At 42.2% G+C, this 21,331-nt stretch overlaps 1 protein-coding gene across 1 annotated transcript in view; it reads left to right on the forward strand.

Annotated features, from left to right (window-relative positions):
• Positions 1 to 21,331, forward strand: part of suclg2 (succinate-CoA ligase GDP-forming subunit beta) — an 84,120-nt gene that overhangs the window by 17,528 nt on the left and 45,261 nt on the right. The window contains 5 exon segments of the mRNA XM_070902370.1: positions 14,175 to 14,274; positions 15,270 to 15,360; positions 17,005 to 17,157; positions 18,270 to 18,359; positions 19,941 to 20,037. Of these exon segments, the coding sequence (XP_070758471.1) occupies positions 14,175 to 14,274; positions 15,270 to 15,360; positions 17,005 to 17,157; positions 18,270 to 18,359; positions 19,941 to 20,037 (531 nt within the window).

Genomic DNA, 21,331 nt, shown 5'->3' on the forward strand with positions numbered 1-21,331 from the left:
ACCTCAGCTTTACTTTTTTTATTCATTGTCCTCTCCAACTATCTCCAGTGGCTTTCTGATAGTGCATCTAGGTTTGTTGGCCAGTGAGGTGCCATTCTCACCGCTGCCTTTGGGCTCCCGCGCCTGGGGTGCTGCTTTCAGTGGCTCTGGTTACAATGCAGACAGAGATAAAGTGAATAGGAGGAAGAGGATATATATTTTCATGACAGCACCTATATTGCTTGGTAGGGGAAGAAATGGAGAGACAGGAAACTCGGAACGAAGGAGTTCGAAGGGAACAGGCAGCTTAATAAAACCCAGGCCAGACTCGAGGATTGGTTTACTTATAACTCAGGATGCTTGTTTTAAACACTAACAAGTCAGATAGCATTTGTCCATAGTTATGACATAGTTGTCTTGGCAACTGAAAACTGACAATACAAAAAATTGCAGGTTTGTGTTATTTTAAAATGTATTTTAGGTCCGAGTCTATGTTGAGCTGCAAAATAGTGTATGTGCAGAGGAAAATAAACTTTATATACAAATGGATGGCTGAAAGTGATTTATCATTGCAGATTGCCCACTGCAGTACAGGTGAATTGCATGCAGTTCAGAAATGTTTTTATTGGTTTCTTCAACCAATATGTCAGGCTCAGTAGCAGAACACTTTCTTTTTTACGCTCCATTGCTTTCAAGTGGACAAGAGACGTGTGAAGCATCAGGTCCTAATTAGCAGCAGTGCATTCACATTAACTCGACTGTGGCTGTGACCACTTACATCATGAGTGTTAGTAAATATCCAACGAAATTGAAAACATGCGCCAACGCAGATTTCTGCATCTCTGACAGTAATTTGCGGTTGGCTTGCTTAGTAAATCAACCCCTCTTTTCCCCCAGCGTGCTGCTTTATCTTCTCATCTCCACTGGGACACTAAGCTTTGGTCAGTGTCCCAGTACATGTGTGTGTGTATTTCTCCCACTTTTTGTATTCTGTGACAATTGCTGGCTCGTGATTAAAACATGCAAGTGAGCATCTACTGACGCTTCATTTCTTCAGATACACACTGCGTCTTGCGTACGGCTCACTCTTGGGCCGTGTTAGGTCATACGTGAATGTGATAGAGAATGAGAGAAAGAGGGAGATCAGTAACCTCTTTAGTTAAGATCTGTTGGGCTGAAATGCAAACTGAGAGTGTCAAGCTCTGACTCCCAGAGGGGGAGGGGGAGGCCCGGGTGTGAAGCCAGCCCTGGATGGAGCTTCGTTTCATGGCTTTCCACTGTAGAGGACACGGGGTATGGCTCTGTACAGGGGATATGGATGGTCTGGGTATCTTAGCTGACCAGGAGCGACTCCAATGGATTTCTGCGTGGTGCTGATATCCTGCTGTGAGCCCCTGGTTCCCTGCATACACAATAGAATGAGCCAGTCAAGCATGGAGGCACAGACCCAGATGAATGACATGCGTAGGGTAAGCTTGCTCATATGAGCACACACCCACACTGACACTCACACACACAGGCACACCAACCAGTATTCTCCTCTCTGCTACACTCACTTAACCATGAAGTGTTTAAGTTGACAGTTCAATTGCAGCTATGCTATATAAAAACTCCTCTCACTCCTCTCATGTACTTTAGAGTGGCCCAAATCCACTAAAAGGGACACATTGATTTGGTCTATTACCGCTGAGGACAAATACCTTAAAATCTTTCTCCCTCTCTATCAAAACATAAAAAAAAAATCCGACATGGACCATTGATTCCCTTTTAACTTGAATGACAACTCTTAGGGGAGAGTTTACATTGTGGCAGATGGGTGACTCGCAACCAGCTAATGGCTCATGGAAAGTAGGGTTTGATTTCTGTGGCCCCATACTGGGTGAGCCGTGCAGGGAGTTATCAGAAAGTCCAAAGTTTTTCTAATGTGTGCTCCACTGGGACACTGGGAGAATGGCACAGTAACTCCTGCTGTCGGTCCAAAACCAATGACCCAGATCCACTAGTTTCATACCCAAGCATTTAATGTTTGTGTGTGTGTGTGTGTTTGTGTCCCAAACGCAGAGCTGTAGTTTTGAAGAATAAACTTTTGGACCTTGAAGTTGTATAACATCATTTAATATCTAAATGTTTTTAATAAAAAATGTCTCTCAAAAGATTTTAGGCATTTGGTTATCTTGTTCTTTTGTCTGGTTATAGAACTAAGACAATCCTCATTTATTCTTCCAAAGGTGTGCTACGCTCTTCAGCAAATGGGGAAAGTACACGCAAATGTCTCTCTGCAGAATCAATAATTGATGTGTGTAATGTGATGCTACTATGGCATGCTGCAGTCAGGTTTCAGCAGCACCTCTATTTCTAGGCTTCTTAAAATGTGACCTTAAAGAGGTCAGAAAAATTAAGCTACAAAATGTTGTGGTAGGAACCCAACACTCAGCCCATTAAAAATACATTGGATGAAGTATCTTTTATTAGCGCATTTAGTTCAGTGCTTCATCAGGTTCATGAAACAACCAATTAGCTAATTAGAAATAGTACCAATTAGTGTAAAGAAAGCATAAAGTCATCAGATGGACAAATAAAAAATATAGTCAGAGTTTGAGTAAAGACACATTGTCAATCCGTCTCAAAAACAATGTTAAGCACTCTGTGGAGCAATACATACACATCTCATGATGCAAGTGTGTACCTGCTTTGAGGTGTGCAAGAGGGTGATACTGGTACTGGGAAATGGAGCAAGAACTTGTTCCAGGAAATCACCTGAAGGAGTTTTGTGGCTCTTCATGCATCACCAGTACTTGGTACCACTATTCCAATAACCACATCTTTGAAAAATCTGTGGGTATACAGATTTGGAAGCGGTGTCTTCTTTGGCAGATCCCCTTCTTTATGGCCTACATACATAATCGATAACGGTATATAGCGTCAGTCAATGTGAGCCTGAAATGCCTTTCCTTTTGCAGTAATGTGAGCACACTCATATATATATATATATATATATATATATATATATATATACTATTATGCAGGTTTTTCACAAACACCTGGTTGCTATCTAGCAGTTTTGAGATAGTCCAGTAATGAATATAGATTTCGTCTTTACCTTCGAAGCAAATATGCACGGCCATGCACATGCCCACAAATATGCACACGCACTCACATTCATACCTGTGCCCCTGCTACAGTCAAAGAGAATGTGATTATGCAGTTCACTTTGTGTGTCGCCACCTGCTTGACAGATGCATCTGTTGAGCAAATCTTGATGGATTTTCAGTCCGAATTCTAAATCAAAACCACATCTTCCCTCCCCTTCCTTGCTGAGAGAGCCCTTCATGTCTGCCATGCCTCCTGCCTCCCACAGCAATCATTCATTGACAAAGTGGCGATGGAAGAAAACATTGCTTTGGATTCTTATCTTCACCGCATGTTGAGCTTGTGTGATGAATGGGAGCAACATACACTCGTGTATATGAACACCTCATATCAGATGATGTTCGGAATATGTTGTCCTTCTTTACCGTTGTCATCCTCCTGACTTTCCTTTTGACAAATTGTGTTGCGATTACAATTTCTGTTCTGTTTTTGTTCTTTCTGTCTTGTTTTCAGTTTTTTAGTTACCTTAATTTCTCTTACTCCTCGTTCACCTCCGTCTGCCTCTGCTGCTCTTTTTCACTTTGTTGTATTTAGCACAGCCTTGCTGCCAGAATGACAATTAACAGAGGTAGGACGCATTTTAATTTATTTCACTCAGTTATGAATATTCAGTGTAAACAGAGCAGTTTTTATGCATGGCTGTCAAATCTCATGTGTGCTTATTAGAGGGATAGTTAGTTTGATATGTTGGCGTACTGAATAATAGGGAGCTGCCTTGACATTAGCTCATTGATGAGGCGCGGGGTGTGTATGTGTGTATGCAGGTGTGCAGATTTGGTTATGCTTGTGCTTTTTGTGATAGTGTATGAGGGAGAGCAAAAGAGAGAGATCTGTAGGATCTACTCATCTGACAAATGCATCTCCATCAGTTTCAATTCGCCGCGCATTGCTTTCTTAAGTCGCCATGCTTGAAAGCACTCAAAATGTTGTTGGCTGAGGTACACATCAGTTCCTGCACTAAAGCATTTTGTTGGCAATTCTGTAGTGGTTAATTTTTTTCCAAAAAGGAGAGAGGCTCTTTTTTTTGGCTACTGGGCATCTTCAAGAGCTCTAAAAGCCAAGTCAATGAGGCTCACACTGTGCCTCAGATGATGTGTGAATGAAAATTGCTCAAGGCCAAGGACACTGTTGTTGTGTGTATCTTAAAGTGATTGTTTTCTGTCTGCTAATTTAGTTTTCTGCTCTCTGTGGCAGCTCAGACCCCCCTATGTCTCTGGTCTGTGATCTGCAAATTGAGACCACTCTCATTGTAAACCAGAAGCTAGCATCTTTCCACTGAGTTGGAGGGACTCAGTGGCGTAAAAGGCCTGGGCAGCTGTAACTGTGACAGCACCTGGGAGGTCAGACAGAAAGTTCCCAGCCATAAAATCCTGCATATTTGTGGCCGGTACCTGCACTTCAGTGTGTTGCAGTTCTATAACCACAGATGTATGGAGATGATGCACTGAAATTACTGGTCAAACATGTAACAAAGTAACAAAAGGTTACTTTGGAATCTTTGATTCACTTTTTGATGTGTGCAATGAACATTCAAAAAAGTCTATCTCTAATATCAGTCTGGATGTTTGCTTTGATTTTATAGAATTTTCAGTTCTCAGTAGTGGTGATACATTAGGTTTATTAGTAAGAGTGAAATAAATTGCTAAAGCCACATAAGATATGGCACAACACACATGCTCACACTTTTTTCACATGGTCACACAATTTTTTTTTTTGCTGGTGATATCTTTGGTTCTGTTTTCTCTGGCAGGGTGCAGAGAAGCGTTTACACCTCCGACTGGGCCTGGCGCTGGTGTATGAGATCATCTAGAAAGTACCATATGCTTCTCTACTAACCCAACACACTGCTAGGCTGTACCATCTGTCATAGAAACACTCCTCCACCATGGGCATCACCACAAGCCGTTTGAGGAGTTCCTCATCCATGCGTGACGTTTGCATCTTACCCAGTCCCCCCCCCCCCCCCCCCCCCCCCCCTTCCTGACTGGCCTATGTGCCAGTGGAGGTGCTCTTCTATGCTTTCTCAGTTTATTTAGTCACGTCTACTTTTGTTTTAACGTGTTTCCATATTCGATGATTGAGAGGACCATTAGTATGGCAGCTGGAAGGCCCCACCTGTTTGTTGTGCGTGGAATCATTTTTCACATTAATGTCTACCACTATTTCGGGGTATACTTTTTAATGAACATGTAGGGCTGTCACTTTTCATTTGTAACTGACAATCATTTGAACCAAAAAATTGATCCAGGGCTGACCCGAATGCTTCGAAGCTTCAAAGCTTCTACCGTTGCCATGGTAATCGACGTCCAAATCAGTATTTGAATGCTGCACAAAGAAGAAGGGGAGACATCAGCCACTCTCTATTCCATCCCCGCCTCCAAAGTCTCAAGTCAATTTGACGAGCGAGCGAATGTTGAGCAGTTGTGAGCGCGTCAGGAGAAGTGATGAGAAGTTATGTGTGGAAGCATTTTAAATTCAATGTAAAAAGTCTTGGATACAGCAAAAAAAATGTTGTTACCTTTTTTAAAAAGGCAACTGCCTTACAGTGACATTACCACAGCAGCATATCTGAAGTCACCTGTTAGCTTGTCTCTCAAGTGAGGTAGCGGAACAGCGAAACAGGCTGCTCTGTTCGCATGAATTTGAATGAATTGAACGTGACTGAAAAGTGTCAATCAAACTTGTGTTTAGTTGCATTTTATTTAAAGTTTGATCATAAATGCAGTGTAGAGGGGCTTCACTGATCAAAAAGAGATTCTGAAGCCCTGTCGTGGGTGTTGATTAGTGATTTGCTACTGTGGCACATCAGCAGCTCATGCTTTAGTTTCTCTTTTATGTCATTGTGTCCCAACACTTGCTCAGTGAGAAAGCCATTATCTGGATAATACTGGCCCTAAATTGCATGTTTTATTAAGGCTATTCCATGCTTCATTGAGCAGTGGATTTGTAAGAAGCCATGCAGTGATATTTTTCCCCCATTGCTTTCCCTCTGTGTGCCTTTTCTTTGTATTCACTTCAGTTCGGTTCCAATTTTTGACTACCTGGATTTGGATAACAGTGTTGAATAAGACCTGGGTCCTTTGTCATCAAATTCTATTATGCTTGGCTCTCTGTGTGTGATACCAATCCTGTCTCACCAGTGACTAAGAAAAGTTTGGACATACCCAACCGTTTAATAGTGTGTTGAATAAAAACAAAAAAGAAGTAAAGTCATAGCTGTACTATACACCTTATGGACACATGGGACCCGCTTCCTTTTCAACTAGGAACAGACAAATATATCTCACTGTCAGACATGGAACATGGCCAGACCTCTCCTCACTGTGCATCCCCTCCCCTCTCATTCACAGTCCCCACTAGAGCCGCCTCATGCACTTCAATACTTCAAGCGGCTTTTAAGACCACTTTCATCTTCCCCCTTCAGAAAATGCGGCAGAGTCTCTGGTGAAAAGCGCTGACAGTAGCAGTTAGTACTGCGTAGAGTTGGCTCAACCATGGCCCTTTCACTTCTGTCTTTGTCTGAAGAAGTGAGGGATAAGACGACCCTCTTAGCTTTGTAAATTTGTGTTCGTACGAACACCAGCTGGAACCTCGTCGTGTCCTCTTCTCGTTGGTCTACTGGACAGAGGCCACTGAGGCAGCTGCTCGTCTATTAAGGGAACTGCACTTACAATGGGTTCTTGAACTTCAAAAGAAGTCTTACAGGATGTTGCAGTTGTAGCCGTCCTCATACTCGTACTGCCAGCCTTTCAATTTCCATCAGCGAGCGGTTACCATTGCCGTGCTGTTTGTGAAACATGATGGCAGCCTGGCTGTGATAGCAACAGAAACAAAGTTATTGTTGGTTTAATGATGTCCATTTCAAATGAGCTTGTAAGTCATCGTGGGAGGGGAAAAGCCCAATGGACTTTGTGTATATGCTATTGAGTTATAAAACTATGCAAGACACGATAAGTAAACTAGCTCTTCAATGATAAGATTACCTGCAACAGCCCCGGGCATAGTGTCAGAGTTAGATGAGAAAGTGTTTGGTGGTTGAAACTTCAAAGACTTTGTAAAGTGTACTTACAAACTGAGAAAACACTTGCAAGCAATCATCAACAGACACGCACAGTATATGTAGCTTCATGCACAGTATATACGTTTACGTGAGTCTTTAGTGGGTATTTTTTACTTGATTACTTGATTTTACTTGAACCAAGAACCAAAGCTATGGCAACCAATTCCTTCTTTAATGTTATCTTAATAATGCCAGGACATGGAGGTCAGGATATTGTTATAGCTCAATACAATTCTCTCCATCCATTGTGACAGCTCTAACATCACAGAAGATGTGCTCTCACAGATGTCAATATACAGCAGTATATGTACCAGTACCAATGGACCAAAAAAAGAAACTGACTTGAACACCCTGCACATTTAAATGTCATTAAATTTGACCTGTTGATACCGTGCTTTTGCACATACAGTATATTTCACTGTGCTCTTATGGCATCAGTTCTCGTAAAATGAATACTGTCACATTGTACGCAACACGTGTGGCGCCACTGTGTCTCACACGGGCCTGCATGTGACAGAGTGCTTGTGTTTGGATTTGATTGTTTCATGTTTTGAGCCTTTGACTTCCACTTCCACTGAGATGACTTCTTTTTACACTACAGACATTTGACCACTTTGTACTCAGTATATATACTCAGTACTTTGTCTTTGTGTCAACTGTACACTGCAACTGTGCTGTTTGCAGAAGAACAAAGTGGAATAATAGATTGTTTGAATTCACACTGTTATTTCTTGTTCACTTGGGTGGAATATTTGGGTATTATACTACTTGTATATACTTATGACACTGATCTGGTCTGTGCACAATAATAAAAGAAAATCACTTGACAAATTTACAACCATTAACCATGCTGCTGCAGTTTAAGTGGCCAGGGTTTGAAATGAGCATTATGATAATAACTTATACATAAATGGGTTGAAGTCCATTTACATAGCTATTAACTGGTAATGTCAAGTCAAAACAACATTGCTCTTTCCTCTACATTTTACCCACACATTCTGACCTTTCACTTTTGCTTCAGTCCCTCTGTTTTTAACCCGCTCATCTCTTATCTCTTTTGTTCACTTTTTCTCTTTCATTCCCCTTTTACTTCGGTCTGTTGTTGCTCTCCCTTACTTATCCTCCTTGGTCTTTGTCTGTAGTGCCTAACGCCCCTGAATTTATACCCCACCCTCCTGTAAATTAAATGTAGTACTACACCAGTACGTCAGTGTCTTTGTTTGCCACTTTGATCACATTGTAGGGGAAATAAATGAGTGTAGGGAGTTAGCTGGAGTGAACTGCAGGCATCTCTCCCTCACCATCCCACTCCCTGCAGGGCTCCCGCTGATGGACAGAAAAGCTCTCGTCCCTTCAGAGGGCTGGCCTGTCACACAGGAAGACAGATGTTAGTCTGCAGTTTTCCTGTCTCTACTATCTGCCAAGATAACACACACACCCGATGAGGAGAGAAGATGGGGAGGGGCTGGTTTGAAACAGAAGGTTATCAACACCGGCACAGCAGCCCACTGACAGACCCTGCACCAGCTTCATTCAGAAACACATTTTAGGCTGTATAATAACTGCAAAAATGCACCGAATCACATATGCAATACAAGAGCTCAGACACAGACACACATTACGCTGGCCTCTCCAAGGACCTGTTGTCATGCCATACATTAGCTGGCTCTTAGGTCTCTCGTTTGGTAAGAAAAAGCCATGCATCTGAAATTGTCTTAACAGCTGTAAATAGGCTTTGCAGGGTAAAGCGGCCTGTCTCTCAAAGAGCTGATTTCTGTAAGCAGCTTAGTGTTTCCACCTCCTCATTACGCACCCTAACCTATTCATATTGTGGGTGAGACATGGAATTATTTCTCACACATCGCCTCTATCGTATTAGGATGATACTAATGTGCCAGTAAAAGTGAACATGTGGCCTATTATTTGTTGTCAGGGTACTTTGCATAAACACAGGCTACCTAGTCATGTTGGTATTAGTTGGAGTTGAGAGTTAAGTCAGGTTCAGCAAAAGGAATTGCACTGGAGGAAACATCATTATGCTTGTTGTAGGGACCTCTAACCATTAGGCACGCTTCATTACTCGTATAGTAGAAATGGCATTGCAAGTAGTCCTCCTTCCCACCAGTGCAGCAGCAGCAGCAGCAGCAGCAGATGTTGGTTGCATTTAGAATAGCTTTTTCTGCTATTGTTCAGTTGAGCTGATGAAAAATGTTCAGTCAATAATGAGAAATGAGCAGCTCATGTTTGTGTAGACTCTTGGTCACTTGTTTGTCTACCACCCAGAGGTAGTATTTTACTAGTTAGCTGTCTCATGATGTAGCTTGAGACAAGTAAACGTCTTTGCAGAGGCTTTTCCTTCTCAAACAAATGATTCTCCCTACAGATATCCCCGTGGTCATTTAGCACCCACCTTTCCACAACACCATTATCATTACTGTCACCCCTCTGGTTGTATGGCAATGAAAAACTCTCAGCCAGGGGTTTGAAACCGCACCTCTCTGTCACTGAGAGGAGACCAGGGCCATCTCAGGATGTCATTAGAAGTGCTGTCTATGTCTGAAAGCATGGTGGACTTGTCCTCTAATGAGGACTCAATAGTCATGCAAGCGGTGACTGAAGGAGGTGCCACACAGAGGTGCCACTGTCGGTCCGGGATGCTGATATCCTCCTCCACTGGGTAGCACTGAGATGGCATCATTAGAGGCAGAGACGGACACAGGAACAGTGGGCTCAGACAAGACAGCGAGATGATAATGATGGATTTAGTTGTAGTGAACAAAGAGGTCAAATTGTTGTTATCTTTGGCTTTTTGTGCGTTTGTTTGTCCCTTGTTATACAATTCCCAACATTTGGTCTGACAGATGTCCCAGCATCAGGACTTTGTATAGCATGGTTAGGATTTATCAATGTTTGTTGACTTTTCAACCTCAACTGAACAGGAAAACGTATTTAGCTTTAAGCATTCCAAGGCCATTATATGTCAAGTTAGAAGAAAAACTTAAGGTTTTCTTTTTGGTTCACATGCCATCGCTGCATGAATGGAGAGCCATTTTCTGTCTGACCTTTTCGCAGTCTGGCAGAATTGGAAATGGTAAAAGTTTATGGAAAGCTGAACTTGTCCAAGATAATACCAGCGATACCGCTGCAAGCATCACACAAGGAGCCTAAATATTAAACAACGGCCTGTTCCATTTGCTGGACCTGGCGGTGCCCAAGTGTAATTAAAACATGATGTGTTGTCAAGGCTATTCCACTGAACATTGTACAGAAATAAGTGTTGACCTTTTTATACACATGCAAGGGAAATCCACATGCTACATATTCAGTCTTCTACTTATGCAATTAGTGAAGCTTATTAAATAGTTGCCCTGTTTTCATTCATATTCATTAATATTCTGCTTTGCCTTTGTTGCTTTTTGCTATAGTAGGTTATTAGTTCATTGTTCCCAATATCAGTGAGCCATGCATGTGACACAGAGCCCCGTGGTGAAGTGAGTGCTCCAATAGCTTTCTGTAGCTATCAATACGCAGTTGACAACATAATTGAAGTTTATTTAAAAACACGCCATGTGCCACTAGATGGAATCAAATCTAGGCACAGATTGTTGTTCTTTCTACTTATAGTACTGGAATACCCCTGAATTATGAATTATGTTTAGCTGCTTGGAACTAATTCCAAAAAATTCTGGGAAAAGAATAATTACGGCTACATTATTTGTTTTAATGGTCTTGAAGACTGACATTTAAGACCTTTATTTTTTCTAAAGACTAATTTCCGCCTGTTTGGCAGCGATCAACACTCTCATGCATCATAACCAGGAGGTGCACTGTCATGAAGAGCACAAACGCTTACGGTTGAGAGATGTTTCGTTTTTGTTTTTTCTTTCCTCTGGTGTTAATGGCATTTATCCATAGGAAGGCTCAGGCTCTCTGTGGTGTTTGATTGTGGCTGTGTGCGCTTGTGTTTGTTTTCTCCTCTCTCCCAAGAGTTTGATTAGTCTTCTCCATTTAGCCGCCACATTACTTTCATTACAGCACACATGCACGCTGTGGAAGGCCGTCCTGATCTTTCTCTCTCTCCATGCAGATGGTAGCCACATCTTACTCTCTCTGGATTGGCGCACAGCCTACATCTGTCCCTTACCAGCCAGCACCCCCCTCATGGCACAGCCTCGAAGGCTTAATTAGATATCAGACCAAAGCTAACTCTGCTGCTGGCCACCCATGGGCTACACAGAAAAGTGAGGAAAGTGCACTGAAAGAAGGGGGGTGAACGAGACACTGATTGTAGAAGAACATCCTCTTTGCCAGCTGCTGTCACTGGCAGACTGGGAGTTGATTTGCACTCATTACTGGGAAGTGAGTACGGCCTGAGGATGATGACCACATTACTCCGATTGCATGTGATGTGATTGGAGATGTTGTGCGATGTTAATCTCCTCCCCTGTGTCCCCAAGATATAGAAAATAAATGGAGATGAAAATCTTTCTCAGATACAAATGGAAGTGGAGAACTGATTATGCAACCACAGCGCCCCCCCCCCCCCCCCCCAAGGAAAGAATTTTCCTTCCACTAATAACCAAACCACTTTTTGCAGGAGGTATTTCTAATTATTGTGGCTGCAACAAGTAAAGAAATGGTTTGTTATGCAACTAGTACATATAGGCTCTGCGTATTGCACACACTCACAATTATGAAAACACACTTTGGAGGAAGCATCTTGGGCAGAATGTACCACATATTGCTGTCTGAGAGAACAGACCCAGAATGCTGTGTGTCACCCTTCATTAGCGTGACCTCTCAGTTTACAGATTTAATATTGCATGTTTTTCACGGTCTGAACACCTTAAGCTCTGACTTTGAAACAGTGTCTTTACTGATTAACTTCAGACATGTGCCCTTCTTTCCCCTTGGTTCATCGCAGTGTCTGGGTTGAACATAAAAGCATGATTTTACATACCACTACTGCTTTTCCGTCCACTCCCCACTCTGCTCCACACTCATTAGGGACCAACCTTTGTCTGAGTGTTAGAGGCCATCTCATGTCTGTCATACTACCAGATAATGGTCGCCCTGCTCTTTACCATGCACCATGTTCACTGTGATCTTTGAGGACATCATTATCCTCTCCATGTATTTCCACAGAGAGTGGTGTTTCAATTTTAACCAGAGAATTTGGTTCTGCAGATCTTTCTTTCTTTTTCTGTGAGAATGGTATACTTGTTTTCATCATACAGTGTTTGAGATGCACCGTGAATGCATTTTATCACATTATATCTTTTAGTTCTTCTCATTTTGCGTCTTCTTTTATAAAGTTTCCTCTTGTTATCAGCACATTGCTCCTTCAGTGCCCATTCATAATTGCTGATATTGCTACAATATCTTGTTGTGTGCCGCATAATAAGCAGGTTTGCTATCAATTACTAGTGCAGCAGGAATGAACACCTGCCTCGTTCTCACTCCATTACCTTCCCTGGCACATTACATGCCTTTTAATATATTTAATACACCTCCACTTTAAAACCATATCTTGCTTTTTTAAGGTCCTCATGATTATGTCAATACCACTCTTACCTTTCTCCACACCTCACACAATGCAATCTCCCTATTGGGCTACATCTTTGTTCTTCCACGTGTTCCTTTATTTCTTCTTTAAAGCAAAAGTCATTTCCTTTGTGCCGTCCCTCTCCGCCGCACATGCCCGCAGGACACTCTATTTCATCTTGCTTTGAACTCTTTTTAATTTTGCGCAGTAGCAGTTTTTTATTAACATATTTATTCATTTATGACTCCTCTCAAAGCCCTTTGCATATGAGCACACCTTTATTCTCTCATTCTCTCGCTTGCTTCCTCCCCTCTCAGCCTTCGACTCACCACAGAGAACGGGCCTCTCTAATACAGTGTTAGTTTAATCCCTGCCACCCTGTCAGAGGCTATTTTCTCGGGGTCCTTTTCTCACTACAGCAGCAGTGAGCACAGCCAGAGTTTTTAGGCTCTCTCGGCTCACCAGCTCCCGTCTAGACGTTCTCTACCTTGCAAGTTTTTTTTTTTTTTTTTTTTTTTTTTTTAAGCAGTCGAGGGGGGAGGAGCTTGTCTCCAGCAATCAAGGTCAAGGTGTCTTTCTAGCCATCGCACGGCAGATCATCCCCCTCCACTCTCCCTACCACCCACTTCCCACCCTGATGGCAGCCACCTGTCAATGGCTGATCTCCCCCACCTAGATAATAATAACCTAGCCTGAGACTGTCTTTCATCAAGTGTCCTCGCTCCATTTGAATAGAGGGAGATTGTGGGCAGGATGCTGAATAGACAGCTGAGGGGCCTCCTCCTGATGTGCAAGTTCTTGCAAGGTGGCAGAGACAGCAAAGGGGAGGCAGGGTGGTTATATAATTGGAGCAAGGTCATGTGAAAGTTTCCAGGAGTTGTGCAGTTCCGTATTTCCCTCCTTGCACTGAAATTGTAACCAGATGCCAGTCGTAAGGAAACACACCAATGAAACGGATCAAGTGGACACTGTAATTGGGTGAAATATCTCTACACCTGCTCGATGGACTGGCACAGCATATAGTACAGACATTCATGATTCCCAGGCGAAGAATCCTAAAGACTTTGTTGTTTAGTACAGCCTCACAGAGTCTCTTGCCATTGTTTAAAAGATCTTTTTATGTCCATTTTAATAATAGGTACAGTAATTCCTATTATACAGTGTAATCAGTAGTGCTGGGGTTATTTTCCTTGTGGATGGGTGCTGAACTCTGGAGTGTAAACTTCTTGCCGACAAAATCCCTAATCTTTTCACATATCGCACTCACCCCTCTCCTTCCCTCTTCCCCTCCTTCCTTCAATCAGATAGACAGATAAGTGGCAGACTCAAGGGGGCATTCAAGGTGCTGAGCCTATATCTTAAGTGCTCTGTCTCTCTTTCTCTGTCTTTATTTCCCTCCTCTTGTCTCTCTCCCTCAATCCGTCTCTGTATGTCTTTCAGATGCCAAGGAGATCGTGCTGAAAGCCCAGATTCTGGCCGGTGGCAGAGGCAAGGGTGTGTTTGACAGTGGTCTTAAAGGTGGAGTGCACTTAACTAAGGAGTAAGTATGCCTATGCGCATTGCACACTGTGAGGTACTGTAGGAGATAGATTCATATTATTTCTCCCACGACAGCGGCTTTTAGAGTGAACAGGCTCAAAGAGCTCTCTGAAGATGCTCCCTAGGCACAAAAACAGTCAGGATTACTTGTGCTGCAAATAAACAGTTTTTCTTTCTTCCAGTGTCTCGTTTTCGAATAACTACCCTCAATTAAATGTTGAAAAAGTGATTTTAAGGTCAACAGGAGTGTTACGCACCCCATACTGAGTTTTCCTCTCGTAGGTTGATTGGTTTTGTGCTGCTGCTGAGGTTTATTTTATTCTAGCTTAGAATTACAAAGTGTGATGGGTGTATTCCTCCAATGAAGGCTCACACTGAAAATCTGCATTTTTCAAAAGGCTTGAAAGAGCTTTTCTTTGCTCAGGTACTGCATTTCCCTCTACCACGTTTTCATGCACTAAAACAGTGCTATCTTTTTAGTAAAGGTACCTACCACTTACTGCCGCCTTAAAGGCAAAAATGTGATTTATGACAATTGTCCCAGACATGTATCATCGTCACCCTACTTCAGGGATTGGAATGGCCGGAAACTTTTTCAAAGTGAGATATGCTGAAGTTCATCATCCCCAGACAGTGACATGAGTGCACAGTTCACTTTCCCCTCATCTATCAAAGGATGAGTACAACCCCTGGCTTCATTTCTATTCATTTACAAAACCAGGGCAGGCTTACGGAAGCAGCTCCGGCATGCCGGCTGATTTTAAAGAGAATAAGTAGAGGTTCATTCACAGCAATGTGACTCCAAAAGCTGTGCTTTGTCAGAATATGTTACATTAATGCCCATAAAGTGCTGAGGCATATCTCTGTTCATATTATTATTATATTATTATAAATTATTATACTGTCAGTTTCACCGGCTTTTCTCATCTTTCATTTTTCTTTTCAGTGATTGTTTTTTAAATTAATATAGTTTGACCTGTAATCTCTCTCCTTCAGCCCTGCAGTGGTTGGGGAACTGGCCAATAAGATGCTGGGTTTCAACCTGACGACCAAACAGACACCGAAAGACGGAGTTAAAGTGAAAACGGTGAGCCGCTGAGCAGACTAAAAGAAGGAAACATATACTTTGCTATTTCTTGTCCCCCCCCCCTCTTTTTGTGACCTCATTTCAAGGCATTTTGAGTCCAGTAATGCAGTTCTGTAAAATTAATGACTGTGAAGGCAGTCTGGCTCTATGGTTTTTGTTTTTTTCCCCAGCTAGGTTTAAATAGTAGCTGTCCACTGTTGTTTACTGTGGGTTTGCGCTGGCTGGTGTTATGGCTCATTGCGGGGCCCACTGTGAATTTAAAGTGTTTGGTAAACAACTGTTTCTATGTGCCACTAACAAGCAGGAATATCATTTTCTCTACTCGCATGCTGCATGCAGCATCTCCTCAAAACAGACATTTCCAGGTGATGAAGCCTTCTCAGTCTGTGACTTGTGTGTTGGTTCTCTCTCTCTTTCTTTGCCTCTCCCCATATCTGTTGACCCCTGCTACCCCCCAATTCCACCCAACTCCTGCTCCTAGTTTAGGTGGAATCAAATGAGTGTCACACTTGTGATTTTTATAAAAACCAAGTTCACAAGCTCAGAATTCCATGCCTCAGATGCAGAGGAAAAGGCAAAGAAACAACTAAAATAAACAGGACAAAACTTGAATTAGACATGAGCAAGAGACATGCCTTTCAGTTGGCCATCTAATTGTCTTACCAAGAACACCCTCTTTCACCTGCGGCACTGAAATCAGACCTGGCAAGAGCAGCCGTTGACTGAGTACAGTAATGGTGTAGTCACTACCTGATGACAGCCAGAGCTTAGCTGTCAACCTGCCAATGGAGCTCACGTCAACCGTCAACCCATGCTGTACCACAGAGTAGAGAACACCACAGGAAAAGGGGGCAGCACTTCAGCATCTACATGGATTTGCTGTCATGGATAGAGATGGACTGAGGGATGGGGAGAGAAGATAAGGGAAGATGAGACAGGGTGTGTAAAAGATGGTTGTGGAAGACGACTTTAGGAGACTAAAACAGGTACAGCGGTTGAGGGGAAAAGAAGTAGACAGTGGGAATAGAATATGTTTAGTTTGAGTGAAGAATCAGGCTACAAGTCAAATGACAGGGAACCTAAGAGAACGTTTGAGTGACTGAAGAAGACAACATTTGGACAAGCAGATAGGAGCGCTGTCTGTTAACTTGGAGGATAGAGAAGGCCATCCATCCTCATTCGCTGGGTGATAGGGTGGAAGCAGAACACAGGGGCTGCGCATGTTCAAACAAACGCCCCATCCAGAAAACCCACAGCCCATTAACCACCACACAACTGATGGTTTCCTGTCAGTTGTGAGAGGCTCTTGCTTGCTTCCTCGGTCTGCTTATCTACTGGAATCTAAACATTCCAAGTTCCCCTCTGTTTGCCTTTCCCTTTCGCTCATTCGGAGCATATGAGATTTTCTCAGAGCTATGCTTCATAGATTATGCCAATCTATGGACCCTGCTTATTTGCCTTCATTGTGTTCAATCTACTGTGAGCCTTTTTAAAGATGCACTGTGATGTAAAAATTATAGCTTGCAAAGTTTTGCCAAATATAAGTGCGACAGTAGGTACCTTTTTATGATATTATGAAGTCAAGTCAGTATCTTAGCTGCATTCCTCCATCAGCCCTTCTTTCTCCTGCTGTGCCATGTCCAGGTGATGGTTGCTGAGGCCCTGGACATTAGCAGGGAGACCTACTTTGCCATTCTGATGGACCGCTCCTGTAATGGTCCTGTCATGGTAGGAAGCCCCCAGGGAGGTATGGATATCGAGGAGGTAGCCGCCAGCACCCCAGAACTTATCTTTAAGGTATGTGATTTGTGTTTATGTTTATACCCATCACTGCAATATCAAATGAGAAGAGTAAGAAAACTATATTTATCTGCCTCAAAAACAGTGCAGAAGTAGAAATGGATTGATCTTTCCAATGGAACTCTTTAAAAAGTGTAAGCTCCTCACCATCTTCGCTCAAAGATCTTACTCTATAATTGACAAACGTTTTATTTGGCTTGAAATCATGCCAGGACTGGATTGCCCAGTGGGTCTTACCGATGGAAGCTGTGCTCTGTCTCGTATTTTCTGCTAATTCAATTATCATTTATTGCCTTGTCTGCATGCGCACTGCAGCAGCTGAACATGATGCGCACGTACAGCAATACACTGAAGCTTCACGTGAACAAATACACACAAACACACAGCCTTCTGTGTTTTATATTGCTATTAATTAGATTCCATTTACAGAACTCAATCCACTGTAGTCACTTGGCTACTTGGAAACAGGTCCTTGTCATTGTTAACAGATGTACAGTTTAAGCATTACAGATGGAGTTTGCCTGCCTTTCCTATTGTTTTATATCTTTGTTTTGCTATACTCCACAGATGTTAGAGCAGATTGTAAAGATCCTGCTGAGATTTATGTCATTCATTATGTCTACCGAAGATTTCACATTGTATATGCAATACACAGCTGTGGTGTTGCTATCTAACACGCATGATGGCGCATCACACCCCTCACACATCTCATTAAAATCTATATGGCCCAGACCTAGTCTATACAGAGTTGGTTCATGCCAGCTAACGACAGCTGCCGTTTTATACTTTATTTTCATCGCCACTGTGCACCCTGAAATCCTTCATCCATTTTTTTCCACCTATGAAAAAACTTATAAGCGAGCTTCTCTCTATCTGAAAGTCAAAGATACGAGGGTCTGATGATCATAAATCCATCGTTTCAGTCCCAAGTCTCCCCTTTCTCTATGTCTGGCAGCTTGCCACTACTTAATTATGATGTCGGCAGTTTAATTTGAACATCCGCTTTGTGTCAGATTATAGCCCAGCGTTTGGACCCCTTGTTCTCTCTCTCTCCCTTTTTCCATTTGTTTCTCTCCCTCTCTCTTTCTCTTTCGCTACAAATCTTACAGGAAGTGATAGATATATTTGAAGGTGTGCGAGACGACCAGGCACTTCACATGGCAGCTAATTTGGGTTTCAAAGGACCTCTGCAGAGACAGGTAATGTGTGCACTGAAGGCTTTAAAGTCACAATGCAAAGAAGGGGCAGAGAGGTCTACATGTACGAAGCACACACACACACACACACACACACACACACACACACACAAATGTACAGAGACAGACGTGCCCTCATTCACAAACAACACAAACCAAACTTTGGCTATTATTAGTTTTCCAGAGGCAAGTTGGGAAGCATCATTACACTAGACTCACTTGCCAGGTGGTCTATTGTCATATCTGGCAGTGACGCACAGCGCTGTGCCAGGCTGAGGGAGCTGACATTGCTAATGGTACCATTATTTGATAGAATGTGCCATTGATTTTGTGAGTGAATGCAGTAGGAAACAAAACCCATCTCAATGGGCAACCTATAATTTTGAGGACAGTGAGACAAAACCTTTTTTCTCGTCCCCTCAAGTTTTACAAATCTTGTTCAGGCAGCATTGGCTATTAAAATGAGGCCAAGAAGGAATAGCACACCCTGTGTTCACATTCAGAATGGGTACGTGTGCTTAGATATAGAGTTCATTTCAAAGCCAGTTGTCTCTTGGCATCAGATCACTAATTTGTTTTCTTTTCCACAGGCACCGTGGCATGAGAAATCAGATTAGCTCAGTATCTTAACACATGGAATACGTATAAATCAGCCAAGTGAATCTGCTTCTGAGAAGCATACTCAGAGTCAGATGTTTGAGCTTTGGTTGCATCCCCTTGTGTGTGATCCTTTTTTTGCAGGATACTGAATGGGCATTGATTTTAAACGGGCAAGGAGAGGAATAGAAAGTGATTGGTTAAGTGTCTGCATTGGCAGTATGCTTTTCTTTGGTTGCAGTGAGTCAGCTATCAGACTGTTTAATTCAGAGGTAATTACAGATCTTCTAAAATACTTTTTACTATCTTAAATGAGCTATGGGATGTCAGGATCTTTGTGTAGATGCAAGTGTGTGTGCATGCCTATGCTGGTTGTGTGTGTGTGTGTGTGTGTGTGTGTGTGTGTGTGTGTGTGTGACAGAAAAAAAGTAAGTGAGATTGGTGGACTGTGTCTGGAACTGTGCATTGATAAGTCTTTCAGTGCTATGTCAAGCTGTCTTCATTACCAAAGAATAGTTGCAGCAATAGAGATATCAATTGAGATCCTTTTAAAGTGGAGATTTTGACAGGGGTAATTTAAGTGTTGTGGCATTGTGCTGTATTCACTGGCTGTATGCATCTTTTGCTCATACGCTGTTTGTAAATATCGATCCTGTATGAACAAAAAAAGCACATGTTTGGATGCTACAGCCAGGTGGAATCTACTGAAACGTGCATTATAATGTTATATTTGTATGTAACCACATTAGACGTGTAATCCATGTCCTATTTGCCTCTCGTCACGCCTTTTGGGAAAAAAAGTGAAAAACATATTCCCTTTCAGCTCATAGACATACACATGCATGCAAAGTAAAACTCAGACAGCGTGATGTTGAAGGTGATTTACCATGTTTTATGTAGCCTGTGTGGGAGTCTGAGTGGCCTTGGCGGGGCCGGCTGCTCAGAGCCGAACCATCAGGTAATTACTGTCCTATGTGGACCTCACAGGCGGCAGATCAGATTAAGAAGCTCTATGATCTGTTCCTGAAAGTCGACGCCACTCAAGTCGAAGTCAATCCTCTCGGAGAGACTCCCGAAGGACAAGGTACCTTGTATCATAGAAAATGTCTGTCTTTGTGTGTGCATTATGTGTGTCCGTGCATGTCCCTGCATGTATGTGTTTTTCCAGTCTTAACTGTCCTGAAATCATGTTAAACATCTGCTATATTTTCAACACTTTAAATAGATGTTCATGCAAACATGCAGACTCCTCCTGCTCACTGACGGTGGGATACAGGCACACTATCTCCTCGGGTCTGAATTCATTTAAGAATGTGAAGTGTAATTGCAACATATTGACGTCAGTTTCTTGTCAGCGTGACTTTGTCTGGATCAAAATCCAAATGGCTTCAGGGAGCGGAGCTTTCCATATTCATAGCATGTTGATGTTTGTTGATGATTCCTAGTTGTTGATGATTAACTGAAGGCGCACAGTCTTATCATCAACTAGTAATTACAGCAGCAGCTACAGACACATCCCTCATTTACTCCACGGTCGTCAAAGAGTTACCACTCAAGCATACTCTATGAATATGAATTCATTTTACACATTGTATACATATTGTATGTCAGGCCTTAAAAGTCATTGAAATGACTTGCATTTGAATTGGTCTTAATTTCAGTGTTAACATTTAAATACATGTGATAGCTTATAAAACCCTGAGCCTGCTTAATGTAACGTAACTGTGGGAAAATTAGCTGTTCTGATCTTTGTATCTTGGAATTAAAAAAAGAGTAAATCCTAATACTTGCGTAAAGCCCTATTCAAAAATCAATAATTGTTAGTTTTATCACACCATTCACTTACCTTTTTGTGCCCGAAAGGAACCGTTTTTTCAAATCTTGTAGTTGTAAATCTAACTTATTCTGTTACTTAACCGTGAGCTGAACCAAAAATACTTTTGTACACTAGCCTGGAATGCTTCTGTTAGGAGAGAGATATGTAGTGTCTTTGAATAGGAAATAAATTAAAACGTTAGGAAATTATCATCCTCAATTCACTTCCTTTATGGTAGTGTAGCTTAGCCTATTACATGTTCATTCTATTGAAATGAACATGAAGTAATTAGATTCAGGCTAAAGTTATTGTGTAGTCGAGCAATAAATAATGTCTTTATTTAACTCTTAGTGCTTCAAATATAAATTGTCACCGTGAGACTGAATTCTTCAGTTTATCATAGTTATGCTGGAAAGGCTGTGTAAAATAGTGCTACTACTGTTATAGTAATGGAGGTCTAAATTGGCAGTTGGCACACAACAAGTGCCAGTCTCTCTATTGTACCACAATCACAGAATTTCCCCTTTTCTTGGCATTTGTCAACTTAAACCTTCCCACATCA

This window comes from Enoplosus armatus, chromosome 3 (assembly GCF_043641665.1).
Source record: "Enoplosus armatus isolate fEnoArm2 chromosome 3, fEnoArm2.hap1, whole genome shotgun sequence".
Lineage (NCBI taxonomy): Eukaryota > Metazoa > Chordata > Actinopteri > Centrarchiformes > Enoplosidae > Enoplosus > Enoplosus armatus.